Source organism: Balaenoptera physalus, assembly GCF_965194825.1.
Source record: "Balaenoptera physalus genome assembly, chromosome: 19".
NCBI lineage: Eukaryota > Metazoa > Chordata > Mammalia > Artiodactyla > Balaenopteridae > Balaenoptera > Balaenoptera physalus.
The window spans coordinates 10,415,410-10,443,020 of record NC_138900.1 but is presented as its reverse complement, the minus strand read 5'-3'; the positions used below and the strand labels follow the sequence as shown (position 1 = coordinate 10,443,020).

The window sequence follows — 27,611 nt, the reverse complement described above, 5'->3', positions numbered from 1 at the left end:
AGACAGCAGGAAGAAAGAGACCAGAAACACTAAGAGACACGGAAACGTGAAGACTGAAAGACCCAGAGATAAACACAGGGACGGAAAAAGAGAGGCAAAGATAGACACAAAAACAGAGACACTAAAAGAGACAGAGAGAAATCTAAAAAGAAACGACTCCCAGAGTCGCAGGCAGAGATTGAAAAAGATGAAGATAGGCTGAGATGCGCACGGACCTGAGAGACAGTGGCCCCGGGGCGAGAACTGGGGAAATCTCGAGGCGGGGAAGGGGGTGGGGTCTCAGCGTGGGGGCGGGGCTCCAGAGGGGCGGACCTATGAGAACCCACGTGCCTCACGCGGGTGTGACGAGACGGGCGGGGCTAATACTGAAGGGGGCGGGGTGGGGTTAGGACTTTGGGCGGGACCGAGGCCAGGGTAAACTTAGCTCCTGGGAAGGGGCGGGGCTGACTACCTGGAGAACGAATGGGAGAGGTCGTGCTGGAGGGCGGGGCTTCACGGAGGCGGGACGTTCGGAAGCCCCTAAGCGTGCCCCGTTAGACAGGGGGCGGGGCGCGAGGGCAACCTCTGGTGTAAAGGGGCTTGGCTAGAACACTAAGGGGCGGGGTTTGAACGCTAAGCGAAGGCAAAGATAGAATTCTGGGACAGGGGGGCGGTGATCAAAGAATCCTGGGAGGGGCGGACAGAGAATCCTGGGGAGTAGCGGGTGTAGGTAGAATCCTAGGACAGGGAGGGAGAGGAATGCTGGGGGGCGGGGCGGGCGTGGAATCCCAGGAGGGGGCGGGGTCAGAACAGCATGAGGGGGCGTGGCCCGAGCCTAAGAGCGGCTCGGCGCCCGGGGGAAGAAGGGGGTGGGTCCTGTGACGTCAGCGAGTCCGAAGCCAGAAAGAAGCTGGGGGCCGGGGGGCGCTGAGCCGGGAGAACCGGACCGCGAGAGCAGAGCCGGGAGAGCAGAGCGCGGCGGGAACCAGCCGGGAGCCGAAGCCACTCAGGCACCTGCGCGTCTGCCCAGCCGATTGGCGCACGCAGAGTGGCCCGCAGGCCCCCGCCCGGGCCCAGTCCCTCCCGGGCCCCCCATGGCCCGGGACGCAGCCCTCCCGCCGTCGAAATTGTCGCCGCCGAAGCTGCCGCTACTGCTATTGCTGCTGCTACTGCTCCGGGAAACCGGTGAGAGACCGCAGGCGCCTCCCCGCCGCGCGCGAACCCATCCCCTTCCCTACCCCCAGCAGGAGGGTCGCGATGATGAGGCGAGACCACCCCCCTTTCCTTCTCCCAGAGTTGGGAGTCTGAGGCCCGGGGAGAATTGAGGGCAGGGAGCCAGATGCCGAGGTCCTCGAGAGGGGCGGGGAGCTCGGACTTTGGGTCCCCTAGAGGGCCAAGAGTGATAATTCGGGCGACCTGGGGAAGGGCCTGCGAGCTCCAACCCCGAGCCCGAGAGGGCTAAAGGCTCTGACTCCCGGGCCCCAGAAAAATTAGGGGATGAGGGCTCTATCTCTTGGGTCCCAGGAAGAATGAAGGCTAAGGGCTCTGTCTACCGGGGTCCTGGTAGAATTGGGGGCAGGAAGGGCTCAAACTTGTGGGTTCCAGATTGTGAGCAGGGGGCTCTGTCTCCTGGGTCCCAGACAGAATTGGGGGGAGGGGAGGGCAAAAGGCCCTGTCTCCTGGGCTCCAGATTTAATTGTGGGCATTGGAATGTCTCCTGAGATTCAGACATAAATGTGGGCAGAAACCCTGACTCTTGGGTTATAGATATAATTAAGGGCCGGAGGCCCTGTCTGGAAGCTGGAGGCTCGGTCGGCTGTGTCCCAGGTAGACTAAGGAGGCCGAGTCCCGCCGGCTGGGACACTTCCCTTTCCTTGCGAGCCGTCGGCGGGGCATCCCTGGGGAAGTTTTCCGGGTTTCACTTTCGCCGAGCCAGGGCAAGGCGGGGGCGGGCGCTCTCCTGACTCCCGGTCCCGGACTCCCGGTTTCGGGACCTTATCTTTCCTCTAGTCGCGCCTTTGTCCTAGGAGCCGCAGCGGGAGGTGGACGCGAAGAGACGCCGCCCTAATCCGCTGTCTTTCCCTCTGCTCGGCCCACTCCCCACCTCCCCTAGGGGAGGGGTGCAGCCCCGGGAGAGGGAGGGGATGGGAGGAAACAGGTGAAGGAGGCTCTGGCCCCGCCCCTTTGCAGGTGACCCGGCTGTTTATTCCCAGCTAGAAACTCAGGATACTGGAGTGTCCCAAAGGTTTGCCAGAAACTACGGAGGGAGCTTGCGGGACCCCTGGTCTTTTTTTCCCAGCATGTGTCTGAATTGTCTCCCAGCTTTGACCCAGAAGTGTGTACTGACTCTTCCATCGCCTGCCTCTCCCTCTGTGTCAGAGATAAGGAGATAAAGTCAGAACCTGCCACCTCTGTGAGAATGCTCAGAATCCACCCGACCTTGTGCCAGACATTGACTTGGTGCATGATCTCATGGAAGGCTCTTGATCACCCTGGGAGACAGGTCCAGTTCCTGTTCCCATTTTGCAGATGAGGAAACAGAGGCTTAGAAAGGGCAAGCCACTTTCCCAGGGTCCACAGCCAGTCTGCAGACTTCAGAGCCTTTCTTGGCTCTGCCCCACCTGGTGGGCTCCAGAAAGTGCCTCTGAGCCTCCATTTCCTCCTTTGGAAAACTGAGATAATTCCTTCCCTGCGGGGCCATTGGAGGGATTTAGAGGTCCCACTGGTCCCCGGGGGGGAAGCTCTTAGCACCTGAGGAGGAGGTCTTGCCCTTTCCTGACCCTCCATCCTTGTGCCTTTGCTCTCTGCTCTCCTCTCTGCATCTCTCCTTCCCACCCTCCCTCCCTTTCTCCCTCCCTCTCTTTCTCTCTCTCCCTCCCCTCCTTCCCTCACTTTCTCTCCCCGCTTCCTCTCTCCATTTCTCACCCTCTCCCTCTGCTCCTCTGGCTCTCTAATCTCTCTCCAAGCTTTTTCTCTCCTCCTTTCTTGCCCTCTCTCTCTCCTTTCCATCCATCTCTGTTTCCCTGTCCCTGGCTCCTCTGCCTTCCCCCTCCTTGGCCTCCACGGAATGAGGGTGCACCACCTGGGCTTCCTGCTGTGGCTCCGCTCCCCAGTCCTCCCAGCTTTCACTGCTCTTCCATGTCAGCCAGGCAGCCCCACGGTAGCGGAGGGGGATGGGAGGAGAGGGGCCTGCCGGCCTGCTGTCTCTTCTTGTTAGGGAAGGGGGACTGGACAGGGGAGAAGTAAGGGTGGGTCTGCTCACATCCTAGGGGGAGGAGAGGGGAGAGAGGGATACAGGGAATGGCTGGAGATACAGGGATGGGGACAGAAGCCAATAGAGGGAGGGCATCAGAAACAAATTTAGGGATGGGGTCAGAGACACATACAGGAATGGAACCGAGGGATGGGGGAATGAAATACAGCCACAGGGATGGGGTAGTGTGGGAGGGGGAGCGGGTCGGGGGGGGAAGGAGCTGGAAGGACGTCTGGATAAAGGCAGGAACAGCATAAAGAGAGAGACAGAGGTTTGGTGAGAGGCAAGGGGCCCAAAAGACCCCAGCCAGTCAGTGACAGCGATGCCATGACCCAGGGAGGTCGGGGCACAGGCGAGCCTCAAGGCCAGCAGTGTGTGGGGGCCACGGGGAGTGGTGGACACGGGAGGGACAGGGAGTTGGGCACTCTGGCCAGCTCCCCCGCTTCTGCCAGGGATGCTGTTACATTTTTAATGTCCCGGTGATGCTGAGAAATGGAGCAGGAGGGGGAGGAGAAGAGGGGACCCAGTAAGATGGCCCAGCAAAGAGAAAGTATGTCAGAGGTGTGGAGAGACATGCAGAGATGGGGAGACCCAGGAGGCAGAGAGAGCTGAGGGTCAGAGACACCGAGAAATGGCGGCCCTGAGAGATGGAGACCAGAAACCTGGAGAGATTAGGGACCCCAGGAATCGGTGCAGGGAGCCAGATTCCAGAGGCTAGGAGACCCAGACCCAGAAAGACCCAGACCTCAGATGTTGGAGATACAGAAGAAAAAGAATATGAGAACAGCTAGGATTTTTTTGTCTTGGTGAAAATGATCTGAAATTGATTGTGGTAATGGAGGCACAAATCTATGAATTTACTAAGAGCCATTGAGCTGGACACTTTATTTTTATTTATTTATTTATTCATTTTTGGCTGCGTTGGGTCTTCGTTGCTGCATGCGGGCTTTCTCTAGTTGTGGTGAGCAGGGGCTACTCTTTGTTGAGGCGTACGGGCTTCTCATTGCGGTGGCTTCTCTTGTTGCAGAGCACGGGCTCTAGGCATGCGGGCTTCAGTAGTTGTGGCACTCGGGCTCAGTAGTTGTGGCTTGCGAGCTCTAGAGCGCAGGCTCAGTAGTTGTGGTGCCCGGGTTTAGTTGCTCCACGGCATGTGGGATCTTCCTGGACTTGGGCTCGAACCCGTGTCCCCAGCATTGGCAGGTGGATTCTTTTTTTTTTTTTTTATTTTATGGCTATGTTGGGTCTTCGTTTCTGTGCAAGGGCTTTCTCTAGTTGTGGCAAGCGGGGGCCACTCTTCATCGCGATGCGCGGGCCTCTCACCATCGTGGCCTCTCTTGTTGCGGAGCACAAGCTCCAGACGCGCAGGCTCAGCAATTGTGGCTCACGGGCCCAGTTGCTCCGCGGCATGTGGGATCTTCCCAGACCAGGACTCGAACCCGTGTCCTCTGCATTGGCAGGCAGATTCTCAACCACTGCGCCACCAGGGAAGCCCAGCAGGTGGATTCTTAACCACTGCGCCACCAGGGAAGTCCCAAGCTGGTCACTTTAAATGGGGGAATCGTATGGTATGGGAATTGTATCCCAATAAAGCAGTTAGAGAGAAAGACAGACAGATAGACACAGAGAGCAGAGACCAGGGACTCCTGGGAGACACAGCGGGGGCAGACTCGGAACCCTAAGAATCAGAGACAGAGACACAAGAGATCAAAGAGACAGGACCTGCAGGAGGAGGAGGCCAGAGTCTCAGAGACAGAAATGTTTTGGTGTAAACTCTACACTGGGCAGATAGGTGGGAGTGGGGTTCTGTCTGAGGGGCTTGACCAGGAAGAGATTCACCCCCAGAAGTATCAGACCCCACAGGGGAAACCTTCAGGGGGGTCAAGCCCCTGCAGAAAGGCAGGGAAATCTCAGACCAGGGAGGGAAGGGGTGCCCCGAGCTGACTGATGACCACGATCAGAGAGGTGGGCTGGGGGAGGGAGGTGCCGACATGCGGGCCCAGGCAGACAGCCCCATATCCTGGCTACCGCAGCTGCTCACCCCCTCCTCAGACCGGCTCCTGGATGTCGGCTGTGAGGGTGGGCACTGTGATTAATGCAGTTAATTAATTGACAAGGTAGCTGAGGCAGCAGCTGAGGCCAGCGCTCCAAGCACGCTGGCCTTCAAGGGTCTGCTGGAGTCTGCTGCACCCCGTGGTGAGAGGGCAGGTCATGATGCGTTATTGGTCTGGAGGGCGTGAGCCAAGCCTGGAGGAGCCAGCCAGGCAGGGACCCAGGAGTCCGGGCCCCCAGCCCCTTCCTCTCTGCCTTGATTACCCTTCCCCAGATCTCAGGGTCTCAGGCTATAAGTCTCTGCACCCCCCTCCCCAGATGTTTCCCCTGGGCTCACACAATGTCCTGGGCAGCCCCGACTCTGCCACCACAGGAAGCCTGCATCCCAGGGCCCAGGCAGAGGAAGCGTGTCTGGGGACCCAGCTGACACTTCATGAAGCTGTCACCAGCCTGGCTGGCCAAGGGAAGCTGAGGGAGGGCGGTGTTCCCATGGCCACACTCTCCCCCGCCGTGGTGCTGGTCACGTCCTGGCCAAGGTCAGGGCACAATCACCTGCCCAGCAGCGTGCTGGACACTAGGGTCCGAACTCCAGGCCAGCCTTCCTCCTGGCATCATTTCTCCTGCCTCTGCCTGAAACGCAAAACATCTGGGCATTAGCCCACACTAACCCCATCCCCCTCACCCCCACAGCCAGTCAGCCTCCGTGTCCCAACCGTTCCAACTTCTGAATGTGCTTGCAATCTGGTTCATCCTCCATCCCCACGACCCTGACTCCTGAAGCCCGACCCACGCCATTCTGAGGGATTTTTCTAAAGCACAAACCTAACCCTGTCCCTCCCCCTGCCTATAACTCTCTGTGGCTCCCCAGTGCCCCCAAGAAAAAGCCCAAACTCTAACTCAGCCTCAGCCTGTATGATCTAGTGCACTGCTGATTCCCCGTCTTCACCTTTATCGAGCTCTTACAGTGTGCCAGGCACTGTTCTAGGCTCTGGGGATACAGCAGTGACCAAGACAGACGAAGATCCCTGCCCCCGGCACTGATGGTCTAGTGGGGAAGAGACATCAGCTGCTATGAGGAAATCGAAGCAGGGCCAATGGAGTTTCTGTTCTCATCATTAAGGTGGTCAGGGAACGCCCCAGAGCAAAGATCCGAAAGGAGGGAGGGAAGGGGAAGTGTTCCAGGATGAGAGAATAGCAAGTGCAAAGGCCCGGAGGTGGGACTTGCCTGGCATGTCTGAGGAACAGTGAGGAGGATGGTGTGGCTGGAGCAGGGTGAGCCAAGGGGAGAGGGTGAGAGATGAGGTCAGAAAGAGGATGGGCACAGGTCACGCAGGGCCTTGTGGGCCGCTGTAAAGACTTGAGCTTTTTTCTGAGTGAGGAGAGAGCCACAGCAGGGACCTGATCTGCTGTAGCTTCTCTGGCCGGGTGTGGGAACAGACTTCAGGGGCAACGGCAACCCTCCCTGGGAGGATGACCCAGGGGAGAGACGCCACTGGCTTAGACCAGGCTACAGGCAATGCAGGGATCAGACCTGGTCCGCTTTGAAGATATATTTTGAAGATGGAGTTGACAGGATTTCCTGATGGATTGCATGGGTGGCGTGGAGGGGGGCGGTGGTGAGAGAAAGAGAGGAGTCGGGGATGACTCCAAAGCTTCCATCCGGAACCTTTTACTGAGGTGGAAATACCTAATAAATGGGCCATTAACCCCACAAGGGCTGAACCATCCTATTCATTCATTCAGAATGAGACACTTAGACTGGGGATTGTAGAGCCATGGGATTTTTTTTTTTTTTTTTTTTTTTTTTTTTTTTGGCTGCGCTGGGTCTTTGTTGCAGCATGCAGGATCTTAGTCTTGGGGCATGCATGCAGGATCTAGTTCCCCAACCAGGGATCGAACCCCAGCCCCCTGCGTTGGCGCTGAGTCTTACCCACTGGACCACCAGGGAAGTCCAAGCCGTGGGATTTTAGAACCTCATTCATTCTGCAAATATTGAGCATCTACTAGGAGCCGGTCTCTGTTGCAGACGCTGAGGGTGAGCAAAACCAGGCAAAGAATTCCTGCTCTCAGAGAGCCAAGAAGGTCATGAAAATCTGCTGTGTGAGATGGGGAGAAAGTGAGGTGCAGGGTGAGGGAACGAGGGCCAGCTAGTTGGAGAGAGGAGGGCTGTGTGGCCATCGGGGACAGATTATTGGTGATGAAAGAACTTGCTGAGAACCTTGCCCCACAAGAAGCTAAAAGTGGGTTTTCTTAATTTAATTTTTATTTATTTATTTATTTTTGGCTGCGCCACGTGGCTTGCCAACCAGAGACTGAACCTGCGCCCTCCGCAGTGAAAGCACAGAGTCCTAGACACTGGACCGCCAGGGAATTCCTAAAAGTGGGGGTTTTTTTTAATCCTCTGAAGCAACCAGGGCCACTCTAGATGCAGGAGGGCAGTCTCCCTCAGAAGAGAGGATTGAACCCAGGTCACAGCAGTAAAAGCGCCGAGTCCTAACCACTGGACCACCAGAGAACTCCCCAGAAGAGGAGAGGTATCTTGCAGCCACAATGACTTCCTTAGGACAGGAAATCTGAGTCCCAGAAGGGACCCAGCGACCCAAAGACGGGTGTGGGGCTCTGTGGGCTGTAGCTTGGCTTCCCTTGGAAAGGGTCTCCTCCTCCAGGAAGCTCTCCTGCCCCTCCCCTCGGCTGGGTCAGGCCCCTGCTCTAGGTCCAGCCCCACCCCTTCAGTCTTTCCAATGAAGTGCTTGGTGATCACTATCTGTACAATATCGGTCTCGCCTCCTGAATGTCAGCTCCCAGAGGACAAGCATGTGATTTGTCCCGACACATCTGTGGTACCTGCCCCCAGAACAGAGCTTGATATTTATTCAACAGGTTTTTTTTTTTTTAACAGTATTGATTGAGCACCTACTATAACCAGGCCCTGGTGTAGGCTCCGGGGATACAGTAGGAAACAAGACAGGCAAATCCCTGTCCTCAGGGGCTGACCCTCTAGCACCCAGGGCCTGCGGGTTGAGTCACTGTTTTTTGCCCACTGGTTGGCATAGTCTGGGAAAGAATAACTGGCGGGAAGGTTCCTACCATTCATGCCCTTGAAGTTCTAAATCTTCGCTTTAGCCAAGTCCTTCTCCAAGTGAAGAACCCTCAATGGCTCCCACTTACCTCAAGAAGAAAACTTAAGCCCTTGGCCCTGCCCTACTTTGCTTCTGCAGCTCACACTGGCCTGGGTTTTTCCCTGACAGAGTGCCCTTCCCTCCTCACCCAGCTAGAAAGGGGCATAGCCTTTGGGGACCCTTGTCCCATACTCAGTGCCTTTGGGGGCCATGTGGGTAATGGTTCCTGGCACCTTGAGGGAAGGGGGCGGCCCTTCCTCAGCTCCACCTAACTGTTGCCCCCAGAGCCTCATATCCTGATTTTTGTCTGGATTCGACCTTTAATCTCCAGACCCTTCTGTGCTGCTTGTCCGCTTCTGGAACGATGTTATGTAGGCCAAAAGTAACTATGTGGGAGAGCCGGATTTGGCCTGCAGCGGATGGCTGGCCGCCTCTGCTTGACTCCCCTGCCCTGCCAGCCCTGTGAGGAGCTTACAGGAGAAAATCATTTTAATGGAATTGTCACAAGGGACCCCACAGGGGTGCTTAAACATCCCCATTTCACAGATGGAGGAAATTAGGCTCGAAACAAGGTCCCCACCTGGAAAGGGACAGAGCCAGCAGGAAGCCCCCAGCCAGCTGCTCCGGGGGCCCACACATGACACTCTGCAGTTCGGTCCCACCGCAGAGGAGGAGCGCATCTTCCAAGGTGGCACCCTTGGGTTTGAGTTGCAAGATATATGTGGGGCTTCCACGAGATGATGTCTGCGTAACACAATGGCCTTCACTGGTGACTTGTTTTGAGAAGTGCCTGGGACGGGTCCTGCCTAAGGGGCTGCCTTCTGCTGGGGACCCTCTCACTAGGGTCCCCTGTTAATTTTCCCTGGATTCCTGTGTGAGGCCAGCGGCGGCACACGCTCCTTCCCTCACATCTCGGTCGGAGACAGCTGGGCATGGGCCTTGCCTTGAGGCTGGGTGTCGAGGGCTACTTGTAATTACACTTACCCGGCTATGTTTATTTACCAAGCACTGATCTTGTGTTTCCGGGGGCCCTGTGTGCCAAGTACTCTACAAACATCCTTTAATCCTTAAACGGCAATCCCTAGGAGATGGACACCATTATTACCCCCCTTTTACAGCCGAGGAAACTGAGGCACAGAGAGGTTAAATGACTTGCCCAACGTCACACAGCCAGTAAGTTGCCGAGCCAGGATGCAAACCCAGGCACTCAGTCACCATGCTGTACTGCCTTACACAGCAGAGAAACATTCATCTTTATTCTGGTTTTTATTTTTAAAATTTTTTTATTATTATTTTTAAAATTTATTTATTTTATTTATTTATTTTTGGCTGCGTTGGGTCTTCGTTGCTGCACCGGGCTTTCTCTAGTTGCGGTGAGCGGGGGCTACTCTTTGTTGCGGTGCACGGGCTTCTCATTGCGTCGGCTTCTCTTGTTGCGGAGCACGGGCTCCAGGTACACGGGCTTCAGTAGTTGTGGCTTGCGGGCTCCAGAGCGCAGGCTGAGCAGTTGTGGCGCACGGGCTTAGTTGCTCCGCGGCATGTGGGATCTTCCCGGACCAGGGCTCGAACCCGTGTCCCCTGCATTGGCAGGCGGATTCCCAACCACTGCGCCACCAAGGAAGCCCCCGATTTTATTTATTTATTTATTTATTTTTTTTTGGTCACACCGCACAGCATGCGGAATCTTAGTTCCCTGACCAGGAATCGAACCCGTACCCCCTGCAGTGGAGGCGCAGAGTCTTAACCACTGGACTACCAGGGAAGTCCCCTTTATTCCAGTTTTTATTAACAATCAGAAAACAAAAGATAAGCTGAGAAATAAAAGCCATACGTTCAGACAAAAACTGGTACGCAAATGCTCACAGCAGCTTTATTCATAATTGCCAAAAGGTGAAAAAACTCAAATGTCCATCAACTGATGAACAGATAAACACAATGTGGTCAATCCACACAATGGAATATTACTGAGCCATAAAAAGGAACAAGGCACTGACCCATGTTACAGCGTGGGTACACCTTGAAGACATTATGCCAAGTGAAAGAAACCAGACACAAAAAGCCACATGTTGTATGATTTGATTTATGCGAAATGTCCAGAAGAGGAGAATCTATAGAGACAGAAAATAGACTAGTGATTGCTAGGGGGTGGGAGGAGGGGAAATGGGAGTGACTGTTTAATGGGTACAGGGATTTCTTTGGGGGATTATAAAAATGTCCTAAACTGGATTATGGCGATGGTTGCACAACTCTTGTGAATATATGAAAAGCCATTGAATCGTACTTTGTTTATTTATTAGTCTAACTTTTAAAAAAATATACATAAGACATAGACATTTATTTATTTACATACTTATTTTGGTTGCGCCAGGTCTTAGCTGCGGCACGCGGACTTCTTAGTTGCAGCATGCGAACTCTTAGTTGCGGCATGCATGCGGGATCTAGTTCCCTGACCAGGGATCAAACCCAGGGCCCCTGCATTAGCAGCACGGAGTCTTACCCACTGGACCACCAGGGAAGTCCCTGAATTGTACATTTTTAATGGGTGAGTGGGAATTATATTTCAGCAAGGCTATTTTAAAAAAAATAGGCACAGCAACTACTGAGCCCGCGTGCTGCAACTACTGAAGCCTGCGCGCCTAGAGCCCGTGCTCTGCAACAAGAGAAGCCACAGCAATGAGAAGCCCGCGCGCAGCAGTGAAGACCCAATGCAGCCAAAAAATAAATAAAAATTAAAAAACAAAAAGGCACAGAGGGCAGTAGGTTTTATAGAAAGGTGAGAGAAAGTATTATTACTGTGTAGGAAAAAAAATGAAAACTAGCCTCACACTTTGAATTTTTTTACAATTTCTTTTGGGATAGATTTAGGTTTTTGTTATTTTTGGAGGATTCTTTTTTCCCTCCAAACATTTGATAATGAAAAATTTCAAACATACACGTGTAAGCTGGAAGAATGGCCCAGCAGCCTCCCTCATCCTCTGCCCCTAGACTTGACAAAGGGTCACATTTTGCCACGTTTGCTTCGTCACTTTATCGTTTTTGTTGTTGTTGTTTTTGATGAACCATTTGAGAGTACATCGCAGATATGACATTTCCACCCCTTATCATCTCCTTCTTCTTCCTCTTCTTCTCCTTCTCCTTCTCCTTCTTCTTCTCCGCGCAGCTTGTGGGATCTTAGTTCCCCGACTAGGGACTGAACCCAGGTCCTTGGCAGTGAGATCGCAGAGTCCTAACCACTAGATCGCCAGGGAAGTCCCATCCGCCATTTATCTTCTTTTTTTTTTTTTAATAAATTTATTTATTTATTTATTTTTGGCTGCATTGGGTCTTCATTGCTGCACGCAGGCTTTAGTTGAGTCAAGTGGGGTATACTCTTCGTTGCGGTGCGTGGCCTTCTCATTGCAGTGGCTTCTCTTGTTGTGGAGCATGGGCTCTAGGCACGCGGGTTTCAGTAGTTGTGGCACGCGGGCTCAGTAGTTGTGGCACGCGGGCTCTAGAACGCAGACTCGGTAGTTGTGGCGCACAGGCTTAGTTGCTCCGCGGCTTGTGGGATCTTCCCAGACCAGGGCTCGAACCCATGTCCCCTGCATTGGCAGGCGGATTCTTAACCACTGTGCCACCAGGGAAGCCCCGCCATTTATCTTCTAAGAAAAAGGAATACTACATAAAATAGATAACCAGCAAGGACCTATTGTGTAGCACAGGGAACTATACTCAATATTTTGTAAAACCTATAAAGGAAAAGAATCTGAAAAAGAATATACAATACACATATATGTATTGAGATATATATATAAACTGAATCACTGTGCTGTACACCTGAAACTAACACATTGTAAGTCAACTATACTTCAATAAAATAAAAATAAAATAGGGAATTCCCTGGCGGTCCAGTGGTTAGGACTCCAGGCTTTCACTGCCATGGCCTGGGTTCAATCCCTGGTGGGGGAGCTAAGATCCCGCAAGCTATGCGGCATGGCATAAAATAAAATAAAATTTTTTAAAAATGTTTTTAATTTTAAAGGAATACTGCATAACCACAATTTAATCATCACGCCTAAGATCATGAATGGTAATTCCATAATCATATGTCATCTAGCCTGGACACAAATGTCCCTAGTTTTCCTCAAACTATCTTTCTGGCTGGCCTTTTGGGAATTGGGATTTCATAAAGATTCCTGCATTGCATTGCGGGTCTGCATTTCAGGGGGGGGCAGCCCCTCAGTGATGGCCCGGCCTGGCCAGGAGGTATCTGGGTCCTTCACTGACCCGACCTCTCTCTCTCCTCTCTCCCCAGGAGCCCAGGATGTGCGAGTTCGGGCCGCAGCCGAGGTGCGGGGCCACCTGGGGGACACCGTAGAGTTGCCGTGCCACCTGCTGCCCCCAGCGCCTGAAATCCGAGTGTCACAGGTGACGTGGCTGCGCCTGGATGCGCCTGAGGGTAATCAGAACGTGGCCATCTTCCACCCCCTGTATGGTCCCAGCTTCCCCAGCCCGAAGCCTGGCAAGGAGCGGCTGTCCTTCGTCAATGCCGGGCAGAGCACCGGGGCCGGGCAAGGCACAGAGCTGGAGGTGCGGGACGCCACGCTGGCCCTCCGGGGGCTGACGGTGGAGGACGAGGGCAACTACACCTGCGAGTTTGCCACCTTCCCCCGGGGCACCAGTCGGGGAGTGACCTGGCTCAGAGTCATAGGTGAGCAGGGGTGGGGGCAGGGCTGCAACGAAGTGGGAGAGTCCGGGGGTGCAATGCGCGAGAGCCCCTCACCGGCCTGTTTCTCCTCTTTAGCTGTGATATCGACCTTGTCCGTGATCTTCAGCCAATGGGCAGCTATTCTTTAAGCACCTACTGTTTGCCACACGCTGTTCTGCAAGTTGGAGAGACAGCCGGCAACAAGCATTCAGCAAATTGAGTACCTACTCTGTGCCAGGCTCTATGCTAGGCTCTAGGGATAAAGCAGTGAGGAAGACAGCACTCCCTGCCCTCCTGGAGCTTAGACTCCAAACAAAGGAGTAGATAACATAAATAAGAAAAATAAGAGTGAGTCAGGTGGTTATAGGTGCTTCAGAAGTTGGAGGGGAGCAGGTTACAATTGTAAGCGAGGGTGGTCTGGTGCTAACCCAAACTAGGAGGTGAGGGAGCCCTGCAGGTCTAGGGAAGAGAGTTTCAGGCAGTGGGAATATCAAGTGCAAAGGCCCTGAGGCAGGGCACACCTGGAATGTCTGAGGAAGAGCAAGGAAGTCAGTGTGGCTGGAGATGCATGAATGGAGGAAAGTAGAAGGAGGCGAGGTTGAGGAGGTGATGGGAGAGCACAGATCACAGCCTCATGGACCACGTGAAGATTTTGGCTTTTGCCTTGAGAAAGCAAGAGCTACAGGAAGTTCTGAACAGAAGAGGGATGTGATCTGGCTTGGGTTTTCACAGGCTCCTTCTGGCTTTGTGGTGGGTGAGGGTGGAGGCTGGGAGACCACAAAGGAGGTGACGGCATAAGTCCAGGTGGGAGGTGATGGCAACTAGACCAAGATGGAGGCAGTGGGGGTGATGGGAAGAGATTGGATTCTGGAAATATTTTAGAGGTTAAGCCAGAGAATAATCAATTTGGCAAAGAAAGGAAACACCAGGATGTTGCAATACTCAGAGTGAGGGCCCCAGTGGACTCATTTAGATAGAACGGTCAGCAAAATCCTCTTCGTCGAGTCCCAAAGTGTAAGCAGGAGCCACCCTCGGGGACACGTCCACGGGCAGAGGAATGAATGCCCAAGCAGAGGGAACAGCCTATGCATACGCTGGGACATGAGAGCCAGCTTGGCATGTTCTAGAAAGGAGGCTGGTGGGGCTGGTGGCAAGGGCTTGAGTGACCCTCAACAAGGCAAGAAAACCGACAGGGTCATGACGATTGCATGGGCCTCATAGACAGAGGCCAGGTGGCTCGACTTCATCTGAATTTTTTTTTTTTTTTTTTTTTTTTTTTGCTACGCCGCTCAGCTTCCAGGATCTTAGTTCCCCGACCAGGGATTGAACCCGTACCTTTGGCAGTGAAAGCTTGGAGTCCTAACCACTGGACCACCAGGGAATCCCCTTTATCTGAAATATTATTTGGAGCCATCAGAGGATTTCAAACCATAAGAGCACCTTGACCAGGCTCTTGAAATTGCTTTAAAAAGATGACTGGCTGCTGTGTGTGGGCCCATCAGAGGGGTAGACAAAGGTAGAGGGAAGCAAGGAGACCAGGTGAGAGGAGGCACTGGCTTGGAAGGGGGAAGAAGCAGGAGGGGAGGGGAGTGGAATAAAGAGAGAAGTGGAATAAAGTGAAATAATCACACTTTTAAGAGATAGAAGGTGCTTGTCTGTGAATTAAGGGAGGAGGAGGATCAAGAACTCCCAGCCTTCTGGTCCAGCAGGAAGGTGACCCGCACAACCACTTGGCGAAATGGGGAAGACTTAGGGAAGGCGTCTTTTTGAAGATGCTATTTCTTGCTAAATCTTGGCAATCCCCTGGGATCCCATCTTCCCCCGGCAACTCCACAGAAGCCACGTCACTCTGGACACTTTATCTCCCCCACTCTCAGCCCCAGAGAGTTGGGGAAGTGTACCCTGTACTGTCCCTCAGAACACACTTCCCTTCCCAAGGAGCCCCAAAACCACAGTTGTTTTGCATAAGGCACAGCTCTTCTCCCCACTCATCCCTCACAAAGGTCTCTCTTCTGCAATCATTTGTTCTATTCAAGAGATGCGTAGAGAGCACCTGCCGTGCACCAGGTGCCCACAAAAGTGCAGAACAGAACAGTGAAGCCTCCGCTTTCTTGGGGAGTCAGATGTCAGGGAAGTTTCCTTGAGGAAGTGAGGCTGGGATCTGGAGGAGGAGGAAGGTAAGACAAGGAGAAGGGATGCCAGAGCACTCCAGGCAGTGCAAGTCGCTAAGACCCTGCAGTGGGTGGGAGTGGGGATGGGGTGGGTGTGCCTGGAGCTGTCATAGGACTGATGGGAGGGTGATCAGGGAGGATGTGGGGAGGCCCGTCAGAGACTTTGGTGGTCAGGAGAGAATGCAGGAAGGATAGGAAAGGAGAGGAAGGCAGTGCCACGTTGAGAAGCTCAGGAGATATCCAGGTGGAGAGATCCAGGAGGCAGCTAGAGACGCCTCCTGGATCTCTCCACCTGGTGGAGAACTCAGGTGTCAGAACTCAGGTGTCTGGTTATGGGCACACATTAGTAACTGTGGGTTGTCATTATTATTCCTCGTGGAGGTTTACCCTGCCTAATATTTTTCCATGTTTTCCAGGAGGATGAGTGAAAAGGGCAAAAAATTTCCAGCTTTGGGAAGCTCCATTGCCTTTATCCCACTTCTGGCACCACAATCTAATGGTGATTAAAGGGAAAGAAGTTGGAGGGCTTTTCAGCTGGACCTTTGAACCTCATTATTCTGCTTTGGCTTTTCTTTTAAAATCTCGGCCTCTTCCAGACTTGTGGACATTGTCTGTTTTTCTAGCAGAGCAGAACAGAAAATATAATGGCTAATACTTAGATAACACAGTGTCAAGTACCGTCCAAAGTGCTTTACATATCAATTTATTTAATCTGTACAACAATCCTATGTGGTGGGTACTATGATTATCCCCACTTTACAAAAGAGGAAACTGAGGTACAGAGTTGGGAAATGACTTGCCCAAAGCCATGCAGCTGCAAAGCAGCAAAGCAGCAAAGCTGGGAATTAAACCCAGGCAGTTGGGGCTTAACTGCTCAGCTCCACTGCTGAGGTGTTTGTTGAATGACTCTAGGTGTGGAGTGACCCACGCTGCCCTCTGTTCCTTTCCCCAGCCCAGCCCCAGAACCATGCCGAAACACAAGAAGTCACACTCAGTCTGGATCCTGTACCCGTGGCCCGCTGTGTCTCCACGGGCGGCCGGCCACCTGCCCGAGTCTCCTGGCTCTCATCCTTGGATGGAGAGGCCAGAGAGAGCCAGGTGTCAGGACCCCTGCCTGGTACAGTCACCGTCACCAGCCGCTTCACCTTGGTACCCTTGGGCCAAGCAGATGGTGTCAAGGTCACCTGCAAAGTGGAGCACGAGAGCTTTGAGGAGCCAGTTCTGCTGCCTGTGACCCTCTCTGTGCGCTGTGAGTGCATTAGGATGTGACCACACCCCCAATACTGTCTACACCGGCTTCTCTAGGGCACCGTATACACTATCCCTGAGTGTTGTCTACATTGGCATTCTGGGTCAAATTCTGCACTGCCTTCCTGCCCATTGTCTACACTGGCTTCCCGGGACAACATCTGCACACTGCCCCCTCATTGTCTATACTGGCTTCCCTAGGCTCTCACCTTGCTGCCACAATCAAGGGTAAATCAGAATGGGTTTGCAAGGGTCGGTATTATACATTTCTTCCCAATTCCACATCCAGTGAAGTCTTACCGGTAGCTTCAATCAGCCGTGTGGAGTATTTACACCAAGGAAATTGGCAGACACCTCAAATCAGGGCTATTCTATTTTTTTTTCCCCTCCCTTTTCAGAGAGCCAGTTTACCAGCACACAACTGCACCCAGCAATCTTTTCTGGCTCTCGTGGACCCCAGTTGACACTGCTCCCTCACTGTCTATATCCACTACTCTGTCTACACTACCCAACCCAATATTGTCTACATACACACCCCCATTCATACTGTCTAAATTGGCTCCCTGGACACTGTCTATACTGACTCTCCTGGGGCCTCTACACCTACTTCTGCCCCCCAGCGTAATCACATTGGCCCCTCTGGACCCTATCAACATAATATGTGTTTTGTTGTTGTTGTTGTTGTTTTGGCCGCTCTGTGGATTAAACCCGGGGCCACGGCAGTGAAAGAGCCGAGTCCTAACCACTGGACCGCCAAGGAATTCCCCGCTGTACGCTGTCAGTATCAACCCCTTCTGATATGTTCTGTGCTAGCCCTTCCCCAAACTGCTTACACCAACACTGCCTAATATTACCCAGAGAGGCTCCCGCTGGCACTCTTCCCACAGACCCTGCCAAACAGTTACTTTAGCAGCTTTTCCAGCCACTGTCCGATCATACCCCATACCCCAACTCAGCATTTTCTATACTAGTTCCCCAGACAATGCCTTCAGTTAAACTAACTCCCTTATCTACTCTGGGCATGTCAGAAATGACACACATTATCTCGAGTGGCTCCCTCGGGCGCTGCCGCAACGAACAGTAACTTCCTCAGAGTGACCCTCAGCCGCGTCCCTGGACAGTGTCTGTACAGCCCGGATTGATTTGCCCCACGCATTCGCCATGGGTCCGCCTCCTGCCAGCCCATTTCTTTAGGATTCTTATCTATCTGCTCACCCATCACCCCTTTTGGGATTCTCCCTGTCACTGAGCCAGTCCCCCCATTTCCTCCAGACCCCCCTGAGGTCTCCATATCCGGCTATGATGACAACTGGTATGTCGGCCGTAGTGAGGCCTCCCTGAACTGTGACGTCCGCAGCAAACCGGAGCCCACAGGCTACGACTGGAGCACGTGAGTGCTGTTTGGACCCAGACTCCTGGGTCTGAGGGGGGAGGGGCCGGGGGCCTGGATCCTGGGTCTGAGGGGGGAGGGGCCGGGGGCCTGGATCCTGGGTCTGAGGGGGGCGGGGCCGGGGGTCTGGATCCTGGGTCTGAGGGAGGAGGGGCCGGGGGCCTGGATCCTGGGTCTGAGGGAGGAGGGGCCGGGGGCCTGGATCCTGGGTCTGAGGGAGGAGAGGCCTGGGGACTGGATCCTGGGGCTGAGGGGGGAGGGGCCGGGGGCCTGGATCCTGGGTCTGAGGGAGGAGGGGCCGGGGGCCTGGATCCTGGGTCTGAGGGAGGAGAGGCCTGGGGACTGGATCCTGGGGCTGAGGGGGGAGGGGCCGGGGGCCTGGATCCTGGGTCTGAGGGGGGAGGGGCCGGGGGCCTGGATCCTGGGTCTGAGGGAGGAGGGGCCGGGGGCCTGGATCCTGGGTCTGAGGGGGGAGGGGCCGGGGGTCTGGATCCTGGGTCTGAGGGAGGAGAGGCCGGGGGCCTGGATCCTGGGTCTGAGGGGGGCGGGGCCGGGGGTCTGGATCCTGGGTCTGAGGGGGGAGGGGCCGGGGGCCTGGACCTTGGGTCTGAGGGGGGAGGGGCCGGGGGCCTGGATCCTGGGTCTGAGGGGGGAGGGGCCGGGGGTCTGGATCCTGGGTCTGAGGGGGGAGGGGCCGGGGGCCTGGATCCTGGGTCTGAGGGGGGAGGGGCCGGGGGTCTGGATTCTGGGGCTGAGGGAGGAGAGGCCTGGGGCCTGGATCCTGGGGCTGAGGGGGGAGGGGCCGGGGGCCTGGACCCTGGGTCTGAGGGAGGAGGGTCTGGGGGCCTGGATCCTGGGTCTGAGGGGGGCGGGGCCGAGGGTCTGGATCCTGGGTCTGAGGGAGGAGGGGCCGGGGGCCTGGATCCTGGGTCTGAGGGGGGAGGGGCCGGGGGTCTGGATCCTGGGTCTGAGGGAGGAGAGGCCGGGGGCCTGGATCCTGGGTCTGAGGGGGGCGGGGCCGGGGGTCTGGATCCTGGGTCTGAGGGGGGAGGGGCCGGGGGCCTGGACCCTGGGTCTGAGGGGGGAGGGGCCGGGGGCCTGGATCCTGGGTCTGAGGGGGGAGGGGCCGGGGGTCTGGATCCTGGGTCTGAGGGGGGAGGGGCCGGGGGCCTGGACCCTGGGTCTGAGGGGGGAGGGGCCGGGGGCCTGGATCCTGGGTCTGAGGGGGGAGGGGCCGGGGGTCTGGATTCTGGGGCTGAGGGAGGAGAGGCCTGGGGCCTGGATCCTGGGGCTGAGGGGGGAGGGGCCGGGGGCCTGGACCCTGGGTCTGAGGGAGGAGGGTCTGGGGGCCTGGATCCTGGGTCTGAGGGGGGCGGGGCCGGGGGTCTGGATCCTGGGTCTGAGGGAGGAGGGGCCGGGGGCCTGGATCCTGGGTCTGAGGGGGGAGGGGCCGGGGGCCTGGATCCTGGGTCTGAGGGAGGAGAGGCCTGGGGCCTGGATCCTGGGGCTGAGGGGGGAGGGGCCGGGGGTCTGGATCCTGGGTCTGAGGGGGGAGGGGCCGGGGGCCTGGATCCTGGGTCTGAGGGGGGAGGGGCCGGGGGCCTGGATCCTGGGTCTGAGGGGGGAGGGGCCGGGGGTCTGGATCCTGGGGCTGAGGGAGGAGGGGCAGGGGGCCCAGACTACTGTGTCGTGAGAGGAGCACCGGCGACCCGAAACCGTGAGTCCTCCAGGAGGAGGGAGCTCGCAGTTTGGGGTGTTAAGGAGTAAGTTTCAGGTCCGTAGAGCCTGGCTCCTGAGCGCTGTCAGACCTGTACTCCCCATGGACCATGCTGTCCTTCTCATGTGACCCCCCCAAACCCCCCAGGACTTCAGGCGTCTTCCCAGCCTCAGCAGTAGCCCAGGGCCCCAAGCTGATCGTCCACTCGGTGGACCGGCTCTTCAACACCACCTTCATCTGCACCGTCACCAACGCCGTGGGCACGGGCCACGCCGAGCAGGTGGTCCTAGTTCGAGGTAAGCGGGTCTTGGGGATGGTGTGTACGACTGGGTCTGCTCCCCAAGTGTTCCTCCCTTCTGGGTTCTGGGGCTGCACTGGAGGAGGCTGCGCCGCCGACCTGGGGAGAATTCAGACCCGCCTCAATGATGGGAGGGGGCCGGTGTGGCTTGCCCCCAGGTGGGATCTGATTGGGGTGACAGGGTAGGCGCTGACAGAGGAATTAGGACGTTGAGACCTGCGCTGGGGTCTTCCTAGAAAGCAGAGGCCTGGGAAGGGTCTTCAGGGAGAGATCCAGGGACATTGGCCTGGCCTCCAGCCAGTGAGACACGCCCACAGAATTGCACAACAAACAGTCACGTGAGGGCAGCTAGACAAACACTCGGAAACAATGGGCTTCTTACAGTGAGGGCTGGTCAGTATGACCCAGAAACCAGTTTGAGTGTGTGTTGGGATGTTTGTGTTTCTAGAGATGGTATTTTGGATTTGTTTTGCTTTGCTTTGTTTTTTGGTTTTTTATGGCCTACCACTCGGCTTGCGGGATCTTAGTTCCCCGACCAGGGATCAAACCCACGGCAATGAAAGTGTGGAGTCCTAACCACTGGACTGCCAGGGAATTCCCTGGAGGTGGTATTTTGGAAATGGTGGCTGATGTGTCTGTGGGTCTGAGGGAGAACTTTTGTTCTCTGAGTCTCCACGATGGGAACTCAAAAACACAGATAGGACCCAAGACACGTAGCTGGAGAGGAAAAAAATAAAGCCCAGGTTCGGGCTGATGGAAGTGGGGTCGCAATCACAACTGTAGCCCGGGAGGCTTAGAGGGAGGCAGGGGGCTTCAGGGGGTGGGAGGAGAGCCCCCTCAGAAACACAACCAAAGACAAACTCATAGGCATCGGTGTGAAGACAGACACACCCACACCTGGAGACAGACGGAAGCAGGCCCCCTTACTGAGATGATCATAACACACACACACACACCTGGAAAGACACCCAAATGAAAACGGATCCCTCTTGAGGAATTCAGACACTCGCCGGGGAGATATGATGTAGCTACTCAGAAACAGTGTCACAGACCACACACCCAGAGAGACTGTTGGCCCGCCTTCAGTGCATCTGACACGCTCAGGTGCACAAACACACACACCTGGAGGCAGACACCATCATGCAGACATGCTAGAAGCAAAAAGAACCGCAGGCAGCAACAATTCCACGCGCGGAAATATCATCGCTCACACACAGATGCTGAGAAGGTAACTCGAAGACGTTCTCAAGTGCACACCCTCGGAAACTCCAAAAACCCCATTGTGGAGATTCTCTTTCAACAAACCGTCATCTGACAAGTATTTGCTGAGGTTTCCTCTTGGCCAGGCATTCTCCTCAATGTGGGGAATACAATGGTGACCCAGTCTCAGTCCCTGCCCTCAAAGGAACAGCCGGACGAGGGTCAGCTCCACCCACCCAGCGAGGTGCCCAACTGGAAATACACCCCCTGAACCTCTATCCCAGATACTCACCGGAGAAACTGGTCTCCCCACCAGCACTGGGTCAGTAGGCACCTCTGTGGGGTGGAGCCTGCAGAACACAGGCGGGATCACACTTGAGGGCCATCGGAGGAAGACAGAGCCACGAGAGCATGGACCACCCCCCCCCGAAACACCCAGAAACCCCAGGGATATCCACCACTGGAAACCCCAAAGCGAACACACTGGGTTCAGATTTCAGCCTTGGGTGATATTCACCAAGTGAAACACACATACTCAGAGCCCCATCAGGAACCTGGGCGCTTGGGGGCTGCGGGTAATGCACACAGAATCACACCCCCAGAGACTCTCCCAGTGGTAACCACAGACCCGCAGACAGTCAAAAGCTTCATTGCAAAGACATGCAGCTACGGATGGACGCCAACAAACGTGGGGACACCCTCTGGTCACCCTAGAAATCATCACAGGCAGTGAGTGTGCCAACAGGTGGCCTTGCCCAGAGAGGAGATTCACTCACGGCTCTTGGCAGGGTCACGTCAGAGGGTCTCAGAGACACCTCACGTTCCCATGCGCACACAAACCCGCACACGCTCTCACGCTCGGTTTGGGGTTCACGCCAGTGAAAACACAGGCAAGGCCACAGGCTAGACATTGCTTCAGAGAATTTCTGACCCACAGACAGGAACACGTTCACCCACCATCTCCAAATTATCATCTCCAGTAACACAGACACACGTTCCGACACGTGCGAAAACTGGTCTCCAGACTTCACTGAAAGAAATCTTTCCCATCTCCAGGGTACAAGTATAGGAATATATTCCCCCTAAAAAGTGTCACAAAATACTACTTACCCTTCATACTTGAGGTAAACTTTTTCTGTTCTATTTTGTTTTACTGCTGCTTGTGAGTCACCAGACTGATCTGACAGCCTGCTAGGTCGTGACCCCCCACTTTTGGAAAACATTCAGAAACAGATGCCTGGGTCGCAGCCCCTCTGGTGTGCAGAGGCGCGGGGAGGGGAGGGTCAGGTGTAAGTGGACCCTCCCCATCCCCCCCCACCCCGGTCTCTCCCAATCACACCCTGCATGCAGGGGTGGGGGAAGCGGGGGGGTCTGATAAGATGCCAGTTGCATCCATGTCTATCCCTGTTGTGGGGCCCGGACGCCCCCTCCCTCATCCTCACTCCTCCCCGCTTAGGGCTCCCTGGCTTCCTTCTCCGCCTGACCCCACCCCCCATCCTCCCCCAGACCCCTCCCCTCCCGCAAGCTCAGCCCCTGCTGGGAGAGGAAACCGGGACTGTGGGCTTCAGGAGCCCCACTTGCCACACTGGGGACACGTGCTCCCAGCCGCTCCGGCTCCCGGGGGAGGAATTACCAGGAGGCCTCTCGCCCTTCTCAATCCCCTTTCTCTCAAGTGCAAAGAGCTTTGGAATCAGTCTCACGCTCAAATCTAGGCTGCCTCTTCCTGGCTGGATCAGCCCCAAGATTCCGTGACGCTGACCTCAGAGCTTCTGGGAGGGGGTCTCAAACTCAGGTGCCTATAGGGTCCTGGCGAGTGACCGGGGTGGCCAGGCATGGAACTCTGTCCCCTTCAGAGTCACCAGCCTGACTCAGCCACAGCCCATCACCAGGTGGAGGAGATGAAAGTTTAGTGTTGCCAGATCTGATTTTTTTTTTTTTTTTAATTTTTTGGCCGTGCCTTATGGCATGCAGGATCTTAGTTCCCCCACGAGGGATTGAAGCCACGCCCCCTGCAGTGGAAGCGCGGTGTCTTAACCACTGGACCGCCAGGGAAGTCCCTGGGATCTGATTTGTTTTTTCCCTCTAAAAGAAATCTGGAATTTGCGGTGAAATGGCCTAGTGCTTTAAATGTTAGCTAGCAAGTTTAATTTTGGTTTTTTGTTGGTTGGTTGGTTGGTTGGTTTTCTATTTTGTTAGCAAGTTTAATCTGGGGGAGACGCTGTGCAGGTGTAAGGAGATCCATCTGGGGGCCACCCATTGGCAACCCCTCCACATACAAAGCGCCCAGCCTGTAGCGAAGAGGGAACGGGCTCTCCCTTCCCTCCACCTTCTTCTGCCCAAGTTGAGTCACCTCCCTAGTTCCCATCACTGCCCTGCTGTGTCCTGGGTCCCCCCCTCCCCACTCCCAGATGTATCCTCTTGACCTCGTGTCTCCCTTTCTCTCTCACCCCTTCTTCTCTCTCCTCAGACACCCCCCGGGCCTCGCCCCGAGACGTGGGTCCAGTGGTATGGGGGGCTGGTGGGGGGATACTGCTGGTGCTGCTGCTTCTGGCTGGGGGGTCCTTGGCCTTCATCCTGCTGAGGGTGAGGAGAAGGAGGAAGAGTCCAGGAGGAGGAGGAGACGGCAGCGGAGGAGGGTCCTACGATCCGAAAACTCAGGTGTTTGGGAATGGGGGTCCCGTCTTCTGGACGCCAACTGCCCCTGGTCCCCTGCAGCCAGAGGGCAAAGACGAGGAGGACGAGGAGGAAGAGGAGGACAAGGCAGAGAAAGACCTCATGTTGCCTCGGCCCCCGGCACTCGAGGACGACATGGAGTCCCAGCTGGACGGCTCCCTCATCTCCCGGCGGGCAGTTTATGTGTGACCCCAAGACAGGCAGACAGCCAAGGGTCCCAGACTGGTTGAACTTGTTTGTCCGGATGACACTGGAGTTCAAAGCTACCTCCCACTTCCTTTCCTGGGATGTGGAGGGAGGTGGAATGTCACACACTGGACTTCTGTCTCCAGGGCTGCATGGGGCAGGGGGACCCCCCACCCCGGGGAGCTCGGGAATGGGGACCCACAGCACCCTCCCTCCCAGAGACTCGATTTGGGCTCCAGCCTGCTCTGGTCCCATGACACTCAGGAGTTAATAAACACCTTGGAGGAAAACATTGGGGGTGTCTTGTAATACATCGGACCCCCTCCTTGGGGGGTGGGACAGGGACTGCCTGGTCCCAGGGGTGGGCCCTGGAGACTGGGAGCCTGGTGGAGGCTAGACTTGGTGAGGCTGGGGTTGGGGGCCGGCGGGGGTGGGCTCTGGTCACTTGGGTCCTTGAAGGACACATTGGATGCCCGAGACACCTAAGGCCAGTGGGACTAGGAACTGGGCTTAGAGGCTGGTGCTTGGACTCAGGAGTTCCAGGACAGAGGCTGCCTTCCTGGGTGGAGTGGCCAGACTGGCAGGAGAACTGAGCTCCCCGGGAGAGCGGGGCTGGGATCCTGGACTTATGGGCCCTTGAGGGTGGGGAGGTGCTGTGATCTGATCCTCTGAGGGCAGCTCAGACCCGACCTCCCAGAGCTTGCTGAGGATACTGGGAGGGAGGACTGCCCCTTCATTCTCGGGGCCCTGAGGGGATGGGGCAGGTGGGGTTGCTGAGAAACCAGGAAAGTCCCAACTTTGGAAGACACGGCCATGGCCTTTGTGTTCCCTTGTCCCCAGGCTGTGCCCAAGGGGATTTTCAGTGATTCAGAGGGAGGGGCTGCAGCTCTGTATCCTTCTCACTCCCCCCAACCATTAGAAAATCTCCCAAACCCGGGCTGGGGACTGCGGTGGGGGCATGGAGAGGGGCTTGGTGAGCCCATTTCTTCCACCTGCATTGCCTTCCACTCACGGTGTGGGGACACCGCGGTGACTCGGGCAGAGCTTGCCCTGCCCTCCCGGATGTGCAGTCAACAACGGGAATAGCAGCAATTTTAGGGTGAGCGTGTGTAGACCGAGCAGCAGTTACTCTGATATTCCCCCACGCTCTGAAGCCCTCCAGAGGATGCCAGGCTATGTAACAGGAAGTTGTGGAAATCGGATAGTCCAGGGATCCAGGCAGCATTCTCACCGGCAGCTTTCTCTCTGCATCTGTGTAGTGGGGTTGATGGAAGGGGGAAGCCTGTGGATGGGGCTTTGGCACACATGTTATTTCCCTTAGTTGTTTACTGTCTGTACCACCCTGTCGAGGGCCCCCCCGCCCCCACCTCCTCCCACAATGGGAGGGTAGTGCCAGGAGGGCAGGGGCGGGAAATTGGCTGATCTGGCAGACAGTAGGTCCCTGAGTGTCCCTGCTGGGCCCCTCCTTACATGTCTAGAAAAACACCGTGTGCCAGACCCCACCCCTTGGAGCGTGCAGTGTGGAAATTGGCAAGTAAACAGGTAATTGGTCCAAAAACGATTCAGGAAGTGGGAAGTGTTACAAAGGAGAGGCCCAGGGGGTCATGGGCTTCTCTCCACCCCTTTTCCTGTTAGGTTACAGGAGCTATGATCCTCTGCCTAGGATGACTCCATTCTATGTAACGAATGAGGGGGTCTGATCCCAAATCCAGAATCACACCCCGCCCCCCAATTTTTTGCCTTTTCGCTCCATTCCTCATCACCTCCCTTCCCTTAGCTGCACACTCTCGCATCATCATTCTGCTCTGGCCACGTGGCCTCCTTGCTGTCTTTAAAAACAACTTGAGACTTCCTCCCCAGGACCTTTGCGCTGGCTGTTCGCTCTGCCTGGAATGCTCTCATATTCTCATGGTTCACCCCCTACAGCTCCTTCAGGTCTTTGCTCAAATGTCACCTCACAGTAAGGCTCTCTCTGACTGCCCTTGAGGGCCCCTGCTCTGTCACTTATCACCTACCCTACTATACACTATTATCCTCTATCACTTACTATCACCTGGCATATTAGCTATTGTGTATATTTCTCTACTGGTGTCCTCCCTGCCCAACAAAACATTAGTCCAATGTGACTGGGACTTTTGTATGTTTTGTTCACCGCTCTATCACACAACAAATGATCGGTAAGGATTAAGTGAATAAAAGGAATGTCCTCTGCCCTCGGGAAAAGAGGTAGGCAGGTGGGCGGTGACTTGGGAGGTGGGGCTGGGAATAAGGCACTGTGGCTTCCTCCTGGAGACTCCCTCACGCTGTCCCTCTTCTTGCAGAGACACCCAACACAGCAGGCGCAGGGGCCACAGGTGGCATCATCGGCGGCATCATCGCTGCCATCATTGCGACTGCTGTGGCCACCACAGGCATCCTCATCTGCCGACAGCAGCGGAAGGAGCAGAGGCTGCAGGGGGTAGAGGAGGAGGAGGAGTGAGTGATGGGCCCTAAGAAGTGGATGAGGGAGGGGTCCCAGAACTGGGCACACAGAGTTGGGGAGGAGGCTGGGAGAAAATCATCAGCAATGGCTGAGTGACCCAAAATGACCATGACTTAAATGGGGTGGAGAGGAGAGTTTATCTCTGTCTCCTAGAAATCATGGCTATGACAGTTCTGCTCTGTGACGTCATCAGAGCCCAGGCTCCTGCTGTCTTTTTGCTCCACCTTCCCTAGCGTGTGACCTTCATTCACATTCCAAGATGGCTCCCCCCTCTTTTATTGTTGTCTATGGACATGACAACCAGACATGGCCATCCTGGCCTCAATGACCCCATTCCTGTCAGTGGGAAAGGGAAATGGAAATAGAGGGCAGTCGGCAGCCCTGTAAGGGAACCCATCACTTCCTCTCATTTCCCATTTCCCAGTGGCCTAGTCACATGGCTGCCTCAGCTGCAAAGGAAGCTGGGAAACGTAGTCTTTATTCTGGTGGCCACGTACCCAGCCAAAATCTCTATTACTATGAGAAAAGAGGAGCCTAGATATTGGGGGAAACTAGCCCCACTTCTCTTTGTAGAACACTTATGTGCCAGGCTTGACGAGATGTATGTTACATGTGTGATCTCAATGAAGCCTCACATCCATCCATTCATTCATTCGTTCAATAGGTATTTAGAAAGTACCCACTTGGGGCAAGACCCTGAAAGCTAGGAACACAACGATGAGACAAACACTTAAAAGATGTCCAAAAAAATAAAATAAATTTAAAATATAAATAAAAGACGTCCACACACATAAACATATAATATCATGGAAACCTAAATTTTCAGATGGAGCTAAGGGTACCCATTTTCTCAAAGAGGAAACAGGTTCAGAGAGCTGAAATCACTTGCTGAAATTCATCCAGCAAGAAAGCATTTTGGGGGCAAAATGGTTCTGAAATAATATGACCCAGTGTGTTTGAGGGGGAACACTTGTTAAAAATGCACCTTCCTGGGCTTACACCAAACCTATTGAATCAGAACTTTTACAAGAAGGGCTTGGCACCTGTATTTATAACAAACTCCCTAAGATGCACAAGAAAGTTTGTGAACCACTGTCTTAATCACCTAGTCAATGCAAACCAACAACTTGCTGTTGATCTCTTCTTCTAAGCCCATGAG

At 55.1% G+C, this 27,611-nt stretch overlaps 1 protein-coding gene across 3 annotated transcripts in view; it reads left to right on the top strand.

Moving 5' to 3' along the window:
• The first annotated feature begins 850 nt into the window (after nucleotides 1-850).
• The window catches only part of NECTIN2 (nectin cell adhesion molecule 2), a 29,278-nt gene continuing 2,517 nt past the window's right edge, over nucleotides 851-27,611 (top strand). Inside the window, exons 1-6 of one of the 3 annotated variants that reach the window (XM_082438758.1) lie at nucleotides 851-1,164; nucleotides 12,695-13,090; nucleotides 16,211-16,507; nucleotides 17,779-17,896; nucleotides 19,761-19,909; nucleotides 26,292-26,445. In XM_082438758.1, coding sequence (XP_082294884.1) covers nucleotides 1,074-1,164; nucleotides 12,695-13,090; nucleotides 16,211-16,507; nucleotides 17,779-17,896; nucleotides 19,761-19,909; nucleotides 26,292-26,445 — 1,205 coding nt within the window. In that variant the 5' untranslated portion in view covers nucleotides 851-1,073. Of the gene's footprint in view, nucleotides 1,165-12,694; nucleotides 13,091-16,210; nucleotides 16,508-17,778; nucleotides 17,897-19,760; nucleotides 19,910-23,578; nucleotides 24,263-26,291; nucleotides 26,446-27,611 lie in introns of those variants that run through there. The other 2 variants (XM_082438760.1, XM_082438759.1) reach the window with 2 other exon arrangements.